The sequence below is a fragment of the Netta rufina genome (genome assembly GCF_964035555.1).
Source record: "Netta rufina genome assembly, chromosome: 1".
Taxonomy (NCBI): Eukaryota; Metazoa; Chordata; class Aves; order Anseriformes; family Anatidae; genus Netta; species Netta rufina.
Genome location: NC_140123.1, coordinates 18,694,574 through 18,715,127, shown reverse-complemented (window position 1 = coordinate 18,715,127; position 20,554 = coordinate 18,694,574). Strand labels below are relative to the sequence as shown.

General features: G+C 37.8%; 1 protein-coding gene across 1 annotated transcript in view; it reads right to left on the bottom strand.

Annotated features, from left to right (window-relative positions):
* The window catches only part of PARP4 (poly(ADP-ribose) polymerase family member 4), a 44,572-nt gene extending 28,085 nt beyond the window's left edge, over positions 1-16,487 (bottom strand). The window contains exons 1-11 of the mRNA XM_084305906.1: positions 16,360-16,487; positions 13,635-13,830; positions 12,589-12,709; positions 11,429-11,507; positions 10,757-10,870; positions 9,859-10,008; positions 8,448-8,585; positions 6,233-6,406; positions 4,093-4,253; positions 1,038-1,175; positions 139-237 (exon numbers count right to left, since the gene is read on the bottom strand). Coding sequence (XP_084162032.1) covers positions 139-237; positions 1,038-1,175; positions 4,093-4,253; positions 6,233-6,406; positions 8,448-8,585; positions 9,859-10,008; positions 10,757-10,870; positions 11,429-11,507; positions 12,589-12,709; positions 13,635-13,830; positions 16,360-16,485 — 1,496 coding nt within the window. The 5' untranslated portion in view covers positions 16,486-16,487. The remainder of the gene's footprint in view (positions 1-138; positions 238-1,037; positions 1,176-4,092; positions 4,254-6,232; positions 6,407-8,447; positions 8,586-9,858; positions 10,009-10,756; positions 10,871-11,428; positions 11,508-12,588; positions 12,710-13,634; positions 13,831-16,359) is intronic.
* Between the last annotated feature and the right edge of the window lie 4,067 nt (positions 16,488-20,554).

The window sequence follows — 20,554 nt, the reverse complement described above, 5'->3', positions numbered from 1 at the left end:
CAAATACTTTTGAACAGATGATCAGGAAAGAAATAATAATTAAATTACCTTAAGAGTATTAAACATTTTATCTACTTAATTTGCAAAGCAAAAAGAATACACAAGAGATATTATCAAAAGATACTGTCTTATTCACACCTAACAGAATCACTGAAGTAAATGCCACTTCCCAGATTTCCAATGTCAGTTCTTTCCAGGCCATGATCTTCAACAACCACTTTTGGCAAGAGGAGTCCTCTAGAGGGAAAAAAAAAAAAAAGTCACAAAAGTCACACAATGAATGAAGTTCAAAATACTTTTGCATAAAATATGTGGGCTAATACATGTTGTGCAATTATGAACCACAGAGGATTAAGTCAAATACACTTTACAAAAACCATACATAGCGACTCAAGGAAAATCAAGTCTATTCATCAAAAATAAATCCCAAAGCCATATGAATCACCAAGACATTGACTACATAAGCTATTGGGACTGTTTGCTTTTTTCATTTAGCAGAAAAGCAACACATTTCCCAGACTCATTACTATGCCTGAGTGAATCCATAGAATTGTCATAAAACTAGATATTGCATTATTCCAGGAAATTACGATAATCTAAAATTATTTCTGATAAAATGGTCATAGGTAAATAATGTGGAAGTGGACGGGAAGACAAGAAGTGGAAGGACGACATCATTAATGGAATTCGTTCCTAAAACAGAGTAAATTATCCATGCAGCCATTAATCTCCCACTCTCCCCATTTTGTCATCTTTCATCTGGATTTAAACTACAGCCCTCCTCATCATAACCAAATAGCTCCATCTCAATGCTAATCCAGCTGGAAAGTAATCACATTTATCATTACAAAAGAATGATTTCCCTTCCGGGGTTCTGCAGAAGGATATGAATAGTTATATAAATGTTAACAGTAAAAAATAGGTTAAACATAATGCAAAAGTTTCACAAAAGAAAGCATTTTTTAAAATCCAATATATTTAATTATATATAATTAACCCTAACCCAATGTCACAAAAAATGGAATGTAAATTTTTACCTGGAGAGAATTCCCATGAAATTGCGCACAGATGATGCATGGAATAAGGATCGAATATTTCCAAGACTGCCCAAAAATTCTGCTGTTTCACTTACTCTGCCAACACTATACACTTGTAAAATTCTCACTGGACAATCACTGCAAGAAATTTGAAATGATCTTTGACTTCAAAAACTTGTTTAAGAACAATCTACTGCCAAGAGATAATGCCTTGTAGTAAATCTCAAAGTAACATTAAATCTTTGGTTTTGGTGGTTTTGGTTAGCAATTTGGGAGGCAAAAAAATATGGTAACAGCAGTAAGAGACAAAAAAAAAAAAGAAAAAAAAAAAAAGATAACAGCAATTACTGAAAACACCAGAGATATTTAAAACCTATGACAAAGTTCAAGATTTATTCAGACATTCAGGGAGAAATAAAATATGCAAAGACGTAAAATGTAAAATACTTGAAGTCAGATGAAATTATCTCATTTGATATTTTGGAACCTAAATTCAAAGATGTGATGTATAAAGCCCATATAACTCTATGCACTGCAGAGTCTGGCATTATATAAATTATTGCCAAATCTATCTTGTACTAAAAATTCTCCTACTGCGAAGGCTCCATAACTCACCATCTTGGCTGAACCATGAACATCTTAGCATATTCAGGCTATCTGAATGTAGCAACTTGGACTTCCCAGTTAAGAAATACACTTGAGAGGAGGAAAACTTAGGTTGCAGTCCCACCTCCAGCAAGATTTATGTGTTTTTCATACCGTAGTTACTGGGCAGAGCACACACCAGGATTTACGTCCTTCCCTTGTGATTACACTAAGCAACAGATTCAGACTTCCAGACTTCTTTCCATTTTTCTTACCAGCTGAATGCTTTATTTAGCTGCTTGTATAGAGGCCCAAGTGGGAAACTGTGTGCTCACCACCTTCCTTCTGCTTTACCAGTCTGCTATGTACACGTCTTTGGAACATGCTTCCTCTGATGACAGAGCCTAGACTGGGGACTGGATTGCTCAAGAGTGGCAAGGTAGCAATGCCTTAAGAAATACCCAGAAGATAGTATGAGGATTCTAGGATTCCTGACTGTCACACAGTGAGGAACCTTAGGATTTACAAAACAACTAAGTAGAGGACTTAGGGATCACAATTTTAAATTTAGATAAATAAAGTAGGCAGTACACTTGGAAAGTAAAAGCAAATCAAGCCTTTGCTTACAAGTCAGAGCTTCATGCTTTTAAGATTTGGTAAATTTCAGTGAGTCTTGAGTTCCTAAATGCTAAAACAATATTGGTAAAACAATATGCTAAACAAAATGCTAAAACAATAGTGGTAAACAATTTATAAACTTGCCATATGAACTTTATTTTTTTTTGAGAGAGAATTTGGACCCTAAGCCTTTAGTATGTTTCTACTGCAGTTGACTTTTTTTTTTTTTTTTTTTTTTTTGAGATTGCTTTTAGTTAAAACACTGTTTGCAGGTGCAGAGACTGAAAGGCACTAAATATGCTCCAATTCTTGCAATTTAATTATGCTTTGTTATCTGTCGTATAAAAAAAAGACAAAATTTTGGGTGAAAAATCCTGTGCTTGTAACTAGTTAGAAGATCATAGAGCCTATGAATTAGTTTATAGGCCGTAAATTTGATAACTGTGATCCACAAAGAGCAGTCCTGTGGGCTCACGTAACAGCTAATTTCCAGAAGGCTTACTTAATTGGTTCTGTCTCAGAGAACTTTAAGGTGGAATTGAGTCACATAAACTCTTTCTATTAATTTTAAATGACTTAATTTAGACAAAATGTCAAGTATCACAAGTACTGAACTTTGCCAAAAACCAGCAGAAGGTTGCATGTTTGAGCACAGTGCTCCTTCCATATTTGAGCAATTCGTATTTGGGTACAACTGCTTAGTAACCAGCAGTTGCTAGGGTTTAGGCCTTAGCAAGGGCCTGAGCTGCTTAACGCTACATTTACTCAGTAAAAACAGACTTGAAGTGAAGTGCTCACTATATAACTACCTGAAAGGAGGTTGCAACAAGGAGGGCATTGATCTCTTTTCTCAGGTGACAAGTGATAGAACACAAGGCAATGGCCTCGAGTTACACCAAGGGAGGTTTAGATTGGGTATCAGGAAGAATTTCTTCATGGAAAGGGTGGTTAGGCATTGGAACGGGCTGCCCAGGGAGGTGACAGAGTCACCATCCCTGGAGGTATTTCAGAGCCATGTGGATGTGGTGCTTAGGGACAGGGTTTAGTGGTGGATTTGATGTTAGGTGACGGTTGGACTTGATGATCTTAAGGGACTTTTCCAACCTAAACAATTCTATGATTCTATATAGCTGAACTGAAGCCCACTCCATTCTTCTATGCATCAATGATTATTCATTGATTATTCAATTTCTAGAATGACATTCTCTTTAAATTTATTTCTCCATGTTTATCCATTTTTACATTTCATTAGTTAATCAAAAAACACAGGGTACCCAGTCAGAACCCAATGTCAAGAACATTAAACAGAATAGTAGGCAAATCCACAGAATAGATTCCCAGAAATACATGTTTTTCATACAACTGAAAGCTACCTGAAAAGGGACATCAAGTTCTGTAGATAATAAAAAGATGACCAGGTAGTCCACCTCTCCTCCTCACCTACTCCATCATATTTATTCTAATACTACACATAAAGAAATATTTGTTTTTCTCAGCAACCCCCCAAGTTTTATTTTGATGTTCGCTTTCCCTGTATTCTATGAAATACCTGGTAATAAATATTGCAAAGCAGAATGAACAAGCCTAAAAGCCATATACCTTCTTGAAATAGCTCATAGCATATATCTTCTTGACATAGGGAAAAAATTAACAATCTCATTTTCAGTTTTCTGAATTTACTTCCATTGGTTCTAGTACAGGTTATGGCAAATACGCCTGCTCTGCAATCCCATTAGTTTGACACTGCATAGTAACACTGCATAGAACCTAATAATTCAGTCCTTTTTAGAGGTGTTTTGTGCACCATACCTTGCATGTTGCTAGAATCATTGCACAACTATTAAACACTCACTTGTAATTCTTTTTTAACACTTGCTGTGCAACATAGCGAAATTCATCACTTATTGGATCAATAGCTTCAATCTTGCACCTCAGGGCTTGGTATTTGGCCAAAGATGTTGGGTTTGGGCATGACATATTTGTTTCCTGTATATTAAGCATGTCTCGGATGAGCTACAAAATAAAGACAAATTTATAAATACTTGTTAGATTTTAATTAAGAAACCACATAAAACAGACTAAATTAGATAAAGTGCCAGTGCAGCAACAACAAAAAGAATATGGAAAAGAACATTTCCACTGGCTAGATAACAGGTGGAACACGAGCAAATAGCTGTAGAATCCCATGAAAACAAAACAGAAAAAAAAAATGTATGCAGGTGATAAATTGTTTCTGTAGAACTGCAAATCAAGTTTTACGTTGAGCCTGCTCATAACAGCTCCAGGGACCAGTATTTGTGTTTGGATACCATTTTGATTTTGCTTTTGAGGCAATCCTGACTTACTATAATCTTACCATATTGTCCCTGATGCCCCTGTCCAGTTAGGGCAATAGCACAAGGCATCCACGTACTTTTCTCAGATCAAGAAGGACATCTAACTTAAAAAAAAATAAAAAAATAAAAATAAAAAGTAACGCTAAACTTCACTGAGTCATGGGAAAACTTTATGAGACATAGTAGTTTTTTGATAGCAGAAGGCTTCCAAGGTTAAAAGTGCTATTAACATTTATTCTTTTAGAATGATGGAGAGCCACCTTCTCTCTACCTCTCCCCCTTTATTTTTTGTAACTTACAGAAGACTGACTTCTGGATATCCTTTGCCAAAACCAAGAAGCATCTCTGTCGGAATCTATGGAATTTACATTACAATTGTAATACAAGGAGAAAATTTGAGTTTGCTCTACAGTTAGAAGTATGATACAGTTGTCAGGGCCCTGAGTGCCTCTCACCTCTCCCGAAACTCTGGCTGCTTGAGTTTTGAACAGGCTTTGACAGTGAAGATTTGGGGCCTGAAAGAGAGCTGTGGGAAAACTTAGTGGAATCCTGCCCCTTCTCTGCTCAAGAGATGCATTTAGGCTAAGGCTCTTGCTCTTGGTTTCTTGGCTGAGCCATGTTGCAGACGTGTCTACATCCAGACTTGTATGTCCTTGGTTCTGACTCAGATCCTGTGAACCTGAGTTCCTAGTTAGACCTTGGACCAGCTGGACAAGCCCATGATGAGGGGGCAATCTGGACCGTTGTCTGACCCTGCTAACTGGCACCAGCAGTCACTATCTGCTGCTCTGCTCCTAACTAAGTACCTCAGTACTTCCCTGTCAGTGCAGTGACTGCCCTGGCCTTGCTAACTTTCACCCCTAGCCCCAGCCACCTGCCCTTGCTGCTCTGACAGCTGCTGGATGCAAGGGCTGCATCTGTGCACATTCAGCACACCTCATCATCAGTTCCCCTGGCAGAGTAACTGAATTCCCACCTGACTGAACTGCTACACAACTTAAAAACAAAGGAAGTGACTAATTCATGCAGAAAACGTGAGGGTGAGACGTGGTGGGGATCCTTGGAGATTCCCCTAGGCAGGGCAGCTATGCTTAGACCAACTGATAGATGCTATCTGCAGTCCAGGGAAGCCCCCCGAGCAGTTTGGGCACACGAGCAGATGTAGGCACACACCAATAGACAGGTAATTTTAAATCATCTTTTGAAACTGCTCCTGCATACATGGGAAAGGAAAGGTCATACAGAACAGTCTTTGTACATAGTTAAAATAGTTTAGAAGTATTTTGTATGTAGTTTATGATAGTCAATAAAAACTGATTATGTGTATACTGGAGCAGTTGCCAGGGTCAGCAGGATGATAAGATCAGTTTCATGTGTCTCATTTAATCCAGCTGAAGATCCCATCATAACAATAATTGCAGTGGAAACTCTGTCACCATCTGGATGGCAATTGATCCTCTTCTTCAACATATACCTTCTTCTTCTTCAATATATACATAATTCAGTACCCACCATGAGCATTACTTTATTCATAAAATTCCAGTAAATGACTTTTTTAAACTGACAGTCTGTGACTGTTTATTTAACTACTGAGTGTGTTCAAAACTTGTGTAGAACATTGTAGATTGGGGCTTACTATCAGTCTGGAAAAGTTACCTGACACAGGTCCTGTTTTCTAGATAACAGCTTTTTGGAAACTTCGTAGTCTATTTCAGTCTTGTGACGTATAAGTTCATAGAATTCCATCATCATCTTTTGTAGCGCTGCCTCATCAGCTCCCTCATCCAGTGCATTCTTTACCTGGAGCAAAATACCTTCTGCTTTGCTCACCTTTAAGAGAAGAGATTATTAAGCTGAAAGCCATCACAAAATTACTGGTAGAACACAAAGCAACAAATACTGAAAACGGATAATTTGATTCCATGTTGAAATAAAACTTGAACTGTTAATGCAATATCCAGCAAAAATATACTTGCATCTCAGATATGAAAATAGTTTTAGATGTCAGACATTATTCTACCCTTATACTAGGCTACTTGCTAAGTACCTTGGAAGAGCTAAGAGGCAGTAAAATAACCTGTCTGAAATAAAACAGAATATGAATCAGATTGAAAGATAGTGATACTTGACATCCTGTTGATTCACATTGTTAGCTTTAATATATTGATGAAATAACTACATATATTAGATGATAATAAATTTCTTACTAAATTTCTAACTGCAATAATTTATCCTAAAATACATAAAACAGAGTAGAAATACTATTTATAAAATGCAACCTACTGATCAAAAGAAAGTAATGAGTCATTTTAGACAGTTTCTCTAGACAGATAATCTATATATTTGCTTGTGTCTGCATATTCATTCTCACTGGAAATTTTTCACAGAATGCTCTATGTTACTTTTTATTCTTGGGGCAGGAGGAAAAAGGCAAAGTGCTCTTTAATTTACATGAGCCATATGCAACAGCTAGTAAAATGCTGACACTAGAGGCTGCATAACAAAGTCTTACTGCAGTTCAATATTGACCCAAGGCTGGTCTCAGTCTCACAAAGGCCTTCAGAAAAAAATGGAAAGTTAATCTAATTGAATAGCAACCCACTTCTTTGTTTCAAATATCCAGAGATTTTTATTTATTTATTTTTTATTTCTACACAAATGCTATTTCTCTTGCAAACTAATTATAAGTGGGAAAAGGTAGTGAAAACACTTTTAGCATATTCTTACAAATCTCTGCATTGGGATGCAGAGTCTTTTAGGTCTATGATTCAGCTTTCTCAAAAACTACCAATGATTGAACATTATTTATCAAATTATCAACTATTTGTCAAATTTTACCTACCTATCCTATGGTAGGAATCTTGATATTGAAACAATTGCACCTCACAGAAAACATCTACAATAAACAGAATTTCCTTTGTCTTTGCTGATTTATGAAATGCACTCACTACTGTCTTTGAGTTAATGTATAAAGCATCACTATTGTATCACTTACCCATCACAATCTACATGAGTGTATACTTCCATATTAAAAAGTGAAAGGAATATTCTCCTACCATAGATCAATTGATCAAAATTCAAATCACAAATCAGAAGTGTCTTATGTATGAAGATCAGGGCAAAGTCATTCCAGAATTAGGGAACTTCTACTGGCAAAGCTCTTCCAATTTAAAACCAACATAATCTCCAAATATTTTTTCCTCCAGTACTAACAGAGATGAAAAAACTTGCTGTCTTAAGCAGCCATGACTTAAATTATACAAACTTAAATCACATGAATAAACATTAGCCTCCTAACTGTTTAGGAAAGAAAGCAAAACCACTGAGGTAAGTGGAAAAAAAAGATTAAATGAACCATAGAGTTAACAGAGGGATGGATAGGCAATTTCTTTCAGTAACAGTTGTAATATCCAAAGGCCTTCATGAGATGCCACATGTTAATTATATGTGTCATCTGATAATACAGTCATGGACTATAATTAAAACTATTTTTACTAATACAAGAGAAAGTCTGACTGAAATACAGTTGAAACATATTGGCAGAAGACAACAAACTACCATTATGCACTGTCTTCTACAACTATCTTTTTATGGGACTTGATAGAAGGGATCCTCCCATAAGCACTGTGTACATTACTATAAAATGGAAAAGACAGCCATCTGCTCTAGGGAGTACAGCAGGTTTTTAGTGTCATAATTCAAAATCAAAATTTGAGATAAAATTTCTGAAGCATGGATATGTTGACGTATAGGAGTACCCGATGTAATTACCAATTCCAATCTGAAACAGAACATTCTTGTTTGCTGGGTAAAAAATACTTATAATAGCATTTATGCATGGGTCCTCGTGGAGTAACAAGAATTAACTTACATCATTTAGACTTATGTTGTTTACTGATTCAAACAGTAGGCTATCCAGGTGGCCAAGAGCTTCTGCCCAGATCAGTTCCACAAAATCACTAACTTGCTGAGATATAGCACTTGAACTTATGGATTCTTCTAGAAGTAACTGTAGTAAAACAAACACAATTCAGTGGAAAGACAAAGATGCAAGAGGAACTTTCCTATTCTCATCAACCACACAGTACACAATACACATTCATGCTTAATATAATTTCTTCAGTTCCATCAACTTGAAGGGAAGTTTTGCCTTTTTAACTCTCTCAGGTGGAGAGCATGGAAGGCAGGTGGCCATGATCTACCTTGAAAATTGGGACATAACATCTTGGAGAAGACAGAAGTTGATTTGTTTGATATCTTTAACATGATATTGTACTATGAGGTATGAGGACATAGTAGTTTTACACAGCTGGTAAAAGAACAGATAGTTCAAAACCATCAGTGTTATAAAACACTGGAGATACTGTAACTATAGATGTAGTTCTCTGTAAGAAAGCTCTGGTGGGAAAGACATTACTACTGTGAAAACAAAAAATTGGAGTAGTAAAGCAACAGAAGACTACAAAGGCAATGAGTATCAGTGCAATTCATATATTCAATAAAAGTTGTGAAAACATATTTTCTTATCTAAGGAACATTCTTAAGTATTTACTTAGGCTTTTTATCATTGTTCTTCAAGTCTAGCACCTTCCACTAAACTTGATGACATTAAACAATTAGCACACACTACATTACTTGTTTATACAGCATCAGCCATACAAACTCCTGAGATCCCTAGATGATGTATGTGGGCCACTGCTGGATATATTCTCTATTCCAACTGTGCCATAAAATGTAAGTTACATGGTGGAAGAGAGAAGTAGATGAAGTACAGTGAGAAAGTAAATGGGAAAAAAGCTTTCTCTCACAGTGCAAATATTTTAAATAGCAGTAAAACATTGTCTGAAAACTACTTTAGGGAGCCGAATCCAACATCTATTGCCACTGGAGGGAGTCCTGTTACTGATTTCAATAAGATCTATGCCAAGCCTATGACATCTGTATAGGGTGCAAAATAATGATGACAAAGTCATACACGATGTAATAATTTTGGTTGCCGTATTAGTATACCCTTCTTTAAAAAAAAAGGTGGTGATAAACCTACAGAGAAAAAAATATAGTGAGTATGACTGTATTCACTTTTACTGTGTTTAAGTGCTTTGAAGATTTTCTTAATATTCTTAAAACAATTTCAAAATATTTATCTATAAACAATTTCTCTTAACCTGTGACTGTATGACTGTAATGACTGTAATCTAGACAGTGTTTACCACATTCAGAAATTTAGAAACTAAAACAAATAATTAAGGACAGAAAAGTGTAAACAAGTGAATTGTACAAGCCTTTTGCAATTTTGTAGAAGCTAAACATCCTGCTTCTGGTGGAAAAGTTTCTCTGAGCAGGAATTCCTGGCTCTTCAGGTTCGCCACCAAAATATCATAATTTTCTCTTATTTCTTCAGCAGTCTTATTTACTATGAATTGTTTATTATTCTGTAAATTGAAAGAGCAAAGTTAGTTGGAGGAACTATAAATAGACGTATAGAATCAATTTTACCAGACACTGTGCTAACAGCTGACAAATCCACGCTCAACTTTTGGATTGTGGTTTATCAGGCTTCTGGCCAGGCCTCTTCCATGAGGGTTTGTGGGACATGAAGAACGAGCACAGGGCTCTGTATACAAGTTTCACAGTGACAAGTTGTTTAATCTAAATGTGTGCTGGAATAACTTTTTATATTGATTGAGATATCCCAAGTTCATCCCTGATACAGCTCCTTTGATTTGAATTTAATGTTGCTACAATGTCAGCGCTATACCAGAGCACATACGTAACTCGTAGGCTGAGACATGTCCTGAGGCTGCCCTCAAGACAGGCTTTTCTGTCTCTCAAGAGGATGCCCACACTATCATTCCTTATCACATTTTTGCAGTTAAACATCACACAGTTTAGATGTTACCAGGAACATGCATGTATCTTGAGGCAGATGCATCCAGAACCATGCTGTGCTGCTGCTAAGCTCTAAAGCAGGTCTTTTGAGAGTTGTAAGCAAACACACAGAGTACAGGAGCCAAATATGAATCAAACTTCTTATGATAAAGCTAATAGAAGGACATCCTACTATCTTTATGTAAGAAATCAGCCTGCAGGTAAGAATGAAGAGCATGTAAAGCTCTCTGGGACAGGAGTGTTCAATATGCATAAAGAAACAAACAGGTAACATCAATGAGTGGCTCATACCTTGGTTCCATTTGAAGCACTGAAGTGTGCACACAGTCGAAACAGAAAGTCATACTGTTCTTGGGTGCACTGTAATTCAATAACTACAAAATCTTTGCTTCCCATGGAGTTAATCTAAATGGAGAGAGAAATAAAGACCCCGCCCCCCATTTAACGCTTAAGTATGTTTCATTTAGGTGATATTGCACCAAATGTTTCCCCCTGTCCTACTTATTTTTTTCACCCCACTTAGAACCACAAATTCTAGGGCTAAAAAAAAAAAGCAAAATTACTCATTATTTGTATCATCGTAATGAGCAGAAGCTCCTCTCAGGGCTTCCTGTATGATTCCATCATTTCTGTGTTTTGAAAAGCTTTTTAATAAAAATGATTAACATTTACATTAGATTTAACACATAATAGCCATAATAATATATATCTAGTCACAAGCATATATGTGTCATTCTACTGCAATACTTTGGTGAGAACACTACACCAATAACAGTGGAGCTTTATTTTGGTAGAATGAGGCTGCACTGAAGGACAAAAAGTATTGAAGTACTTTCCAATACTCCTCTTTGCATTGCAGAACATGGTAACATAAAAGAATGATTGCTGATGTGTATAAAAATGCAAAACTTGTACTCATCTACTGATCATCCTACATCCTGTCACAGAAAGAGAAAGGCTTACTTTTTCAAGGATGTTGTATTTTGCAACTTCAAAATCTTGAGGGAAAAAAGGAGCATCCCGATCATTTTCAGTGTAAAATCTAGAACGGAATCAGAGCAATTGAAGTCACGTATGCCCTGTAAATACTGTGCTGTAACAGGCTGCAACATCACACTACAGCAAGAATTTATATAAGAACATAAATCTGGTTTTCAGCAGCAAAATAACAACAGAAAAGTTTTGAGAAATAAAATCCCACAGTGATAAACTGCTGACCTGCACTAGTAGGCCCAAATGTCTGATGTGAATTTGTAGATGAAGACTAGATTTCAACCTTCATCCTTTATAAAAACTATGGAAGCAAGAAAATACACAGATTTTCTTTGCCTGATTGCATGTTAATTTTTTAACACCTTGGTCAGCATTAGTCACCCGTGCTCCCTGATATTAATTCCTCTCTTATTCTTGATTTTCACATTAGGGTATGTTCTTGTAGTCATATCCTTCAGCATCAGGACTTTTAGACATAACTTCGAGTACATTCTGTGAGAGTAACTGAACACCTTCCCTATCACTGAACTGCACTCTCCAAAAGTGAAAGCTGCATTTTATTAATTCATTTTAAAACATGAGTGTTGGAGCTGGCTTTGTTCCTTTAAGTCAGTAATTAGTAACAGTTAGAACAATACTCTTTCCCTATCAAATAAGGGCAATCTCATGACCTTGATTTTCAGCTCTCCCAAGAATTTTCACAGGAGAGAGAGATGCTCAACACTTCTAAAAACAATGAACTGGACTTGAAAGCAAATAAAAACATAGGTGAACCAAACTACTAGAAAATAGGTGATGATAAACAGCTGCTGAGTTGGTAGAAGGTTTGCATCCATTAATGGGCTGGATTGCAGGTGTTTACTACAAAGACACTACTAGATGGAAAAATGTAAAATCAATTTCCACAGTCTGATTCAAAGGTACAAAAGGCAGAAGTAGTTATAAATTCATACAGATGGTATAGAAAGTGAAGAAAGAATAACTTTTTCCTTCACTACACTGTTGTTAAGGTACTAAACAATCTCCAGAAGAGATCTTGACCGCTGAAACAGATTGGAAGGTTTATTTTTAATTTTACATAAGTATCAACATAGATGTATCAAAACACATATTTAATTTTATCATTTTACCTGAGAGTCCCTACTTTGAACGCAATTTTGTTGTCACTTTCTTCTATAACAGTAGGATTGAGGTCATTGCTTTCATTTTGATTTGTGGCACTTTTGTTTTCAGATGATAGGTCTTCCAAACCTGCAATCAAAACATTTATTTACTTGGTAAATTATCTGGGTTCTCTAATTTAACTTACCCTAGGATCAGCTCTCTTGACCTGCTGGCAATGCTTTGCCAAATGCAGTCAAGAATGCTTTTAGACTTCTTATCACCAAGGGCACTATTGGTGGCTCATGTTCAATTTGGTGACCCCCCCAGGTCCTTTCCTGCACAGCTGCTTTCCAGCTGTGTGGCCCGAGTGTCCTGGTGCCTGGGGTTGTTCCTCCCCAGGTGCAGGGTTTAGCACTCCTTGAGGTTCTTGTCAGACCATTTCCCCAGCCTGTTGAGGACCCTTTGGATGGCAGCACAACTCTCTGCTGTATCTGCCACTCCTCCCAGTTCTGAGTCCACAGCAAACTTGCTGAGCGAACACTCTGCCCCATCATTCAATGAAGACATTAAAGAGGACTGGACCCAGTATTGACACCTGGGGTACTCTACTTGGTGCTAACCTTCAGCTAGACTTTGCATCACTAATCTCCATCCTCCAGGCCTGGCCATTCAGCCAGTTTTCAATCCACATTGCTGTCTGCCTCTTCAGCCCATAGTTCAATAGCTTATCTATGAGGATCTTATGAGATACAGTGTCAAAGGCCTTCCTGAAGTCCAGGTGGACAATCCCTACTGCCCACCCCTCATTTACCAGGCCAGCCATTTCATTTTAGAAGCTTATCAAGTTGGTCAAGCATGGGTTCCCCTTGGTGAATCCATGCTGATTGCTCCTGATGATTTTCTTGTCCTTCATGTGCTTCTAAATGGGTTTTAGGATTAGCTGCGCTATCACCTTTCTTTTCAGAAAAAAATCTTACTTATATCAACTTTATTCTCAGTATCCATGGTTGCTGATTTCTTAAAGCTTGATTTGAAATACTTATTGTGCTTACACCACGCCAAGTGTACCTACCGTGTCTGTCTGGCCATTGGTTCAAAGTGTCACCTTGTGATGTATTAACCTCATATGCATCAGTCGGCAAAAGCTTCCCATTTTCAACCGATTTCCAAATGATATCTGCATGTACAACAGGCAGCTGATATTTCCGAATAGTTTTTAGATCGTTACAACTGAGGACGTCAGCTGTATCCACAAGAACATGTGTACACTGAAAGACAGGTTACAATTACAACTGTTATACACACACAACTACAAAATTAATCCAAACTGTTTGCAGTCCATACTGGTAAAATCCTAGTCCAAAGGAAATATTTTAAACACAACCTTTTTGGATTACATTTCTGATTTAGAGACATGATACCTCTGCAACTCCTCCATAGACAACAGGGAGACTAAAATATGGCTAACTTCAGAGCGTGCCCATCTTTCTACAGTAATCACAGAGCTATGAGGGCAGCCAAGTGCCTAACGTTCTGTAGACCTTTTAGCAGTACACAGCAGGTCCAATAACAGGCCAAGCTCTACAGTGGCCAGCTAGTTATAAATCCAATACTCTTTGGGATAACAGTATAAAAAAAGGCTGGACAGAGTCCTGAACAATCGTAATGTGCTTTGTTAGCCTTATAAAGAACCTTACACTGCTTTACTGGAATCATATATATGATGAAAGTTTAAACTTTCTGCATAGTTTTGACAGTGGAGCTCAAAGGGTTGCAGTCAATGGGGCCGCACCTGGCTGGTGTCACTAGTGGTGTTCCCCTGGGCTCAGTTCCAGGGCCAGTTCTGTTCAACACTGTTATCAGTGATCTGGATGCAGGACCGGAATGCATCCTCAGCAAGTTGGCTGATGATAATAAACTGGGAGGTGCTGATGACTCCCTGCAGGGATGAGGGGCCTTGCAGAGGATTCTATGTACATTGGAGCACTGGGCAATCCTCAAGAGCACAAAGCTCAACAAAGGAAAACGCTGGGTGCTGCATCTGAGATAACGTAATGCCAGACACAGGTACAGACAGAGAGAAGAGGCTGGAGGGCAGCTCAGCAGGAAGAGATTTGGAGGTGCTGGTTGACAGCAGGCTCACGTTGAGGCAGCAGCACACCCTGGGTAAACCACATTTTGGGATGCATTAAACACAGCATAGCCAGATGATCAAAAGAGGTGATTCTCCTGCTATACTGGGCATTGGTGTGGACCCACCTCTGACACTGTGTGCAGTGTTTGGCCCCACAACATAAAAAGGATGTTAAGGTTCTTGAAAGCATCCACAGGAGTACAACAAAGCTGGTAAAAGGACTGAAGGGACCCACTAGATCAGGTTGCGCAGGGCCTCACCTAACCTGGCCTTGAAAGCAGCTTAGAAGATTCTGAATTTAGAGGGCAAAGAAATCCACCATGTCTTTGGAATACTCTTGTTAGACCTCAATATGTTATTCTTCAATTCTTCACCTTCTCCCCTAAACAGACGTGCATTGTCAGAGTTACCAGGAAAACTGTTGAGCTCCAAACAATATAATGTGCCTATGATATTCCTTTGCATTCCTTTTCTTAATAAATAAATAAATAAATAAATATCTAATGCCAACTCCTTACATTATGCACAAATCAATCTATAGATTCTTGAGGATATCAAATATGTTTTTTGTTGTTTGTGAAATAACAGTCACCTACGGAAACTGTGTGTAACAGCAGAGTTTAAACTAACTCAGTGCTTTATAAGGAAATGTTACACAAGAGTGAGGGGGAGAAATTAGTTTGTTAATCATACTCTTCTTAAAATTAAAAAAGTATACAGAGAAAACAAAACAAAAAATCAAAATATGATGCATTATCTTGTTCCCAAGGCAGATTAGAAGAGCTCTAATATTTATGAGCTTGTTGCAAGTACTAGCTTTGTGGGGGGAGCAAATAAATGTAATTTTCAAGTGGCAGAAGTGACAAAGCATTATGCCTTCACTATTAAGTGAGATAATCCACTCCCTGTTGCTGGCATGTGAATACTTATATTGCTTTGGCATTAGCATGTTCCTTGGCACTTCTAGACTCCACCAACTCACTTCCCCCAGCTTCCATGCATGGTTTGGAAGAGGAACATCACCACAACCATTCCCATAAGGCAGGCTGGATGTGGCCACTTAGCCCTGACGACCAAGAAAGTTCACTAGTACAGACATCGGCCATGTCATGCTGCCTGGCCACAGTCCCTACAAACACTCCTGGGTGCAAAACGTGGCCTGCTGATTTCATTCCTGTGTGTGTCATAATTTATCCATGCTGCTTGTTCAGTATATACTCAAAACAGAAACCTGTATTTAAATTAACAACTGCAGTATCACAGACTTCTAACTTTACAACCATCTTTTCTCTGTAATCAAATGCTTGCATTAGTATAAACAACAAGCCCAAAACCCAATTCAGGGATGTGTCTCATTATTCAGAGCTTCTGCTCCCTGATGATGTGAGAAGAAAACCAACATGGCAACTTTATTCAGGAAAAAAAGCCTCCCTGATTCGTTTGTAGAGAGTGAATATTGCTCTTATTCTCTTTTTTTTTTTTTTTTAATGAGACATTTCAGTTCTACAGAGATAGATGCATTAGAAACGTAAGCAGAAATATTGAACAGAGAAATAATCTCTACAATCCTTATTTCTCGACATGAGACAAGATTAACACTCAACAACACTTACGCCACTTGGTATTTTCCTTCTGAGATCTCAGAAATAAATCTAGAACTTACCTTGCGATTAATCACATAATGAATTTCTCCACCATTTTCTTTTATGCATGCTCTTAGCCTGGTCTTCTCCTGAATGGGCAAGTTCCTCACTTTAACAAAGAACACACAGTCTGCAAAGATTGTCATTGCCCTCCTGTTAAGACAGAAAAAAAGGAGTTTATTTTGGCTAAGAAATCTTTCATTTCTACTACCTACCTAAGTAGTTTCTCACCAAATATTCCCTTTTCAACTCTAGGAAGTTCCACAACAAATCCCATTTTATCAGCATGGTAATCAAATTGACAATGAACATCTCTTAATCAGTTTTATTCACTTAAAAAAATAGATACAGAAAATTATTTAGTGTGACTTACATTTTCAGTCAAGTCATGGCTTGAACTAATTGTCAAACTCATACCTTGACCTTTTGCTGTTAGCATCCACTGTTAGTAAAGTGCAACGATCTTAGTTTAAACTGGAACAACTCTCCTTCTGGTCCCCTTTCACATGGTATCCTTATAAAACAACTGTTTTTTCAAGAATACGAACTATTTTTCATGTTTCTACTCAGTGCTGTACATGTAATCTTTAAAAAAAATAAATTAAAAAGAACTTCAGTAAATTGATCCAGATTAAACACAGCCTAACTACAGCAACAAAACCCACAAAAGGATGCACCAAGAAACAAAAAAAAAAACCAGAACAAGAGACATTTAATCCAGATCTGTTTCCTGATTGAATTCATTTCTGGCCTAGGGCAAAGATTTACGCAGGCACAAAGGAATGTAACAGAAATTTACTGTAACAAAGATTTACACAGGCACTGAAAGTGATGGAGGAGCAGGGGAGAGATGGATGTGGGGTGACTGCTGCTCTTCTCAGCTGTGTCAGCCTAAATTGTCTGTAAAATAAATCGAATGAAAATTGGCTGTATGTCATTTGTGACAAACTATGCCAAGATATTAGAGGCTGGGAAAGTTTTATTTAATCAGAAGCAGAATTTATGACAACAAAATGTAAAGGCAGCAGCTAGTATAAACCACTACAATGCATATTAATTTTCCTGGAGACTCGTGAGTGTAAAGTTATTCTTATTTTAAAAACTGATGATGAATGATAAAGAAAATGATAGTGTAAATGAGAACACTATGCAGAGCACTGAGCTCTTTATACAGCATATCACAGCTTCAGCACATCACAGCTTTTCCAGGGTTTCAGAGCCTTTCACTGGTAAACAAAAGGGTAAAACTAAGTGTGAGCTAGAGGACTTAGTGACAAAGTGAGTTCACAGAGAACCCCAAACTAATTTCCCCACTAAACATATTTGAAGCATCGTGCCCAATTTAGTTTTCTTGGAAAGGCATTCAGACAGTATGCCACAAAACCACTTTGGGAACTCCTGACAACCAAAAGATTTGCCTTAAATTTGCATTGCTGCTCCAAGCCAAACTGCTAATGCTACAGGAACTAATACAAAGAGAATATATGCTTGTAAAGCAAACTATTCAGATCATAAATTCTTTTTTTGAATGATTATTTGGTTGCCAGTAAGCCATGGCCATATTTCAGATGGGGGGGGGGTTAGTATCAGTGTCGCTGGTAAAAACTTGTTTTTACTCAAATTGTTTCTATTTCTGGAAGGGCTATTTGATAATGTAATTTTTTCCACAGTGACTTAAGGACAAATACTTTTAACTGTGGGATAACGGGAAAAAAAAAAAAAAAAAAAGAAAATCCGAAGTATTTGGCCTCTCCAATTTCATCCTGGAATCACAGAATGAGGCAAAACAAACAAGAGCTTGCTTGTTTGAAAATAAACATACTTCTTGTGTTGGCCAAAAATGTCCGAAATTAACTGTCATCTCTCTTGGACAAGCCATTCAGAGCAAAAATGACATTTCTCCAAATGGATGAGAGCTCCCACATACATGGCAGATTGTGGTTAAGCTCCTGTCCTTCTACTCCTAGAAACAAACAACGATGTTAAAAACCTCAAAAAGGAAAGCAGAAGCTGTTTGAACTACTTTCATTTACCACTTTATATTTTTACGTGCATTGTTAGAACTGTTTCTCTAGCAGTCTTTTAGGACTAAAATCTAACCTGTCACTGAATTACCCAACAGGTTCTTCTGGCTTAGAAATTCATATTGATCAATTGCACCAACGCCTTTACAAGGCTAACAAAGCTTTTACATCACGTCTGTTCATTTTTGATTTAGTGTTGAGAGAAAACAACCCAAAAGATATTAACAAGGCAGAGAAAATTTTTAAGTGGCACTGACCAAGGCATTTCAAAAGTGGTATGTTTCTAACTCTGGTAAGCAGCTAAGCTTGCCAGTCCCTCACTGCCTCTCACTCTCAGCTGGATGGAGGGAAGAGAATCAGAAGGCAAAAGTTAGAAACCTCCTGGGTTGAGATAAAGCCAGTTTAGGAAAGGAAAAACAAAACCAACCAAAAAAAAAAAAAAAAAAAGAAACAAAGATGGAATATGTGTATTTTCTTACTCTATGGCATATTGGATTTTCAGTGAATGCAAATAAAGCTGTTCTTCACTGCAGTAAAAACTCTCAGATGGCCAGAGAGGGGGGGCAACCAAATTCATTTGAATTTAGGGTTTCAGGAAAACCTAGAAAATCCACACTATCGGACACAATTATATATATACAGAAAATCTGATCTCATAAAGGTAATCTATAGAAAGGGACTCCAAATCATCTACTACCCTACACATCTGAGAGAACTGGCAACATTGCAGTGATGATACATGTGTTTAGGTGAGGCAGACAGCAGATTAAGGATCAAAGGACACATGAAATCACTATACACTTATATTTTGTGACTCTTGTGTTCTGCTGTCTGGCATTACCAGTGTTTTTGCCATAAAAGTACTCTGCTCACACACACAAAAATCCCCTACCTCTTCTTCCTGTATTTTAACTAAGGGGTTTTTGCAAGATACTACGTTATCTGAGGTGGCAATGATCTTTTAAGATGCAGCCATATAATTTGGCTTGGGTAGATTAATTTGTATCATATATAAAGGCAAATGTACCATTGCCAAAAGTTTCCCTTATTAAAAGCATCATATTGGTCGGGGCACTGCCTCCCTTTGCACTGTAACACTGCAGGCACCACATTTCTCAGTGTATTCTCTACAGCAGCGTCTGGATATTGCTCAAGTTTCCAGAAGTTGTCTCCTCAGGAAACAATACTATTCACACAGCCTAAACACACAGCTTATTAGGAGGGTAATGAAATATGTACAAGCTATCGCAAACATCATTCCTACCAATACATCCCTCTTTCACACAGAAACTTGAGAAGCAACTGAATTTGTAGCTCATATGTGGTACAAAACCCCACAAAATATTTTATATTGTGCTTGCTTATGAAAGCTATACAGCTAGGAACAAAGAAAAAAAATCTTGAGAGAAGTGATCGGCAAATAAACCGTAGTGTCGACCAGGAAGCAGAAAGGGAATGCAAAATTTTGAGGGAACGGCAGATTCACTTCGCTAAGTTTGTCTGCGAAGTGAAGACCCCCCTCACCCCTTCTCTGCTCCCAGCATGACAGCTGTTAAATGGCCCCGATCCCACTCCTCTCTTTAGGGTTTGGGTGAAAAACTGTTTACACTCACCCTCTCTGGCAGTTCCTCTTCCTGAACGATCTTCCTGCTTCCTCAACAGGGCAAAGGGCAACCGGAGCGCTGGGTGGAGGGAGGTAGGAAGGGCTGGGGCACACATATGCCTGCCTGCAAAATGCCCGAAGGGACCGCTACAGCAATCGTGACCCTGTCAAATAAAGAAACCAAGCAAAGTGCAGCCAACGGAACAGTAAGGAGCAGCAGCCCTCGCTGTGCTTGAAGGAGGAAACGCACTGTTAAAGTGAAAGTGAGCTTTGAAATACCTTACAGGCAGCTGGAAATGTAGCTGGAGCCTGTGCTGTCCCTCCTCAGCAGTTCTTCCCTCCTTTCAGTGAAAAGGACCTTATTCTCCTTCTTTACTGACCTCCGAATATCAGCCTCTCTTCTTTCTCCTATCTCCCTAGAGGATCAAGCATCATGGAGTTTTAGCAAAGCGTTTGGCTTTACTCCTTTTGAACTGCAAACTTTCCCAAATTCAAAATCCAAACAGAGAATGATTATAATTAACGTGTGTGTTGAGAATTAACAGCTCGTAAATACTTTCATAGCTGATAAGAAAGTTATGCAAAGGA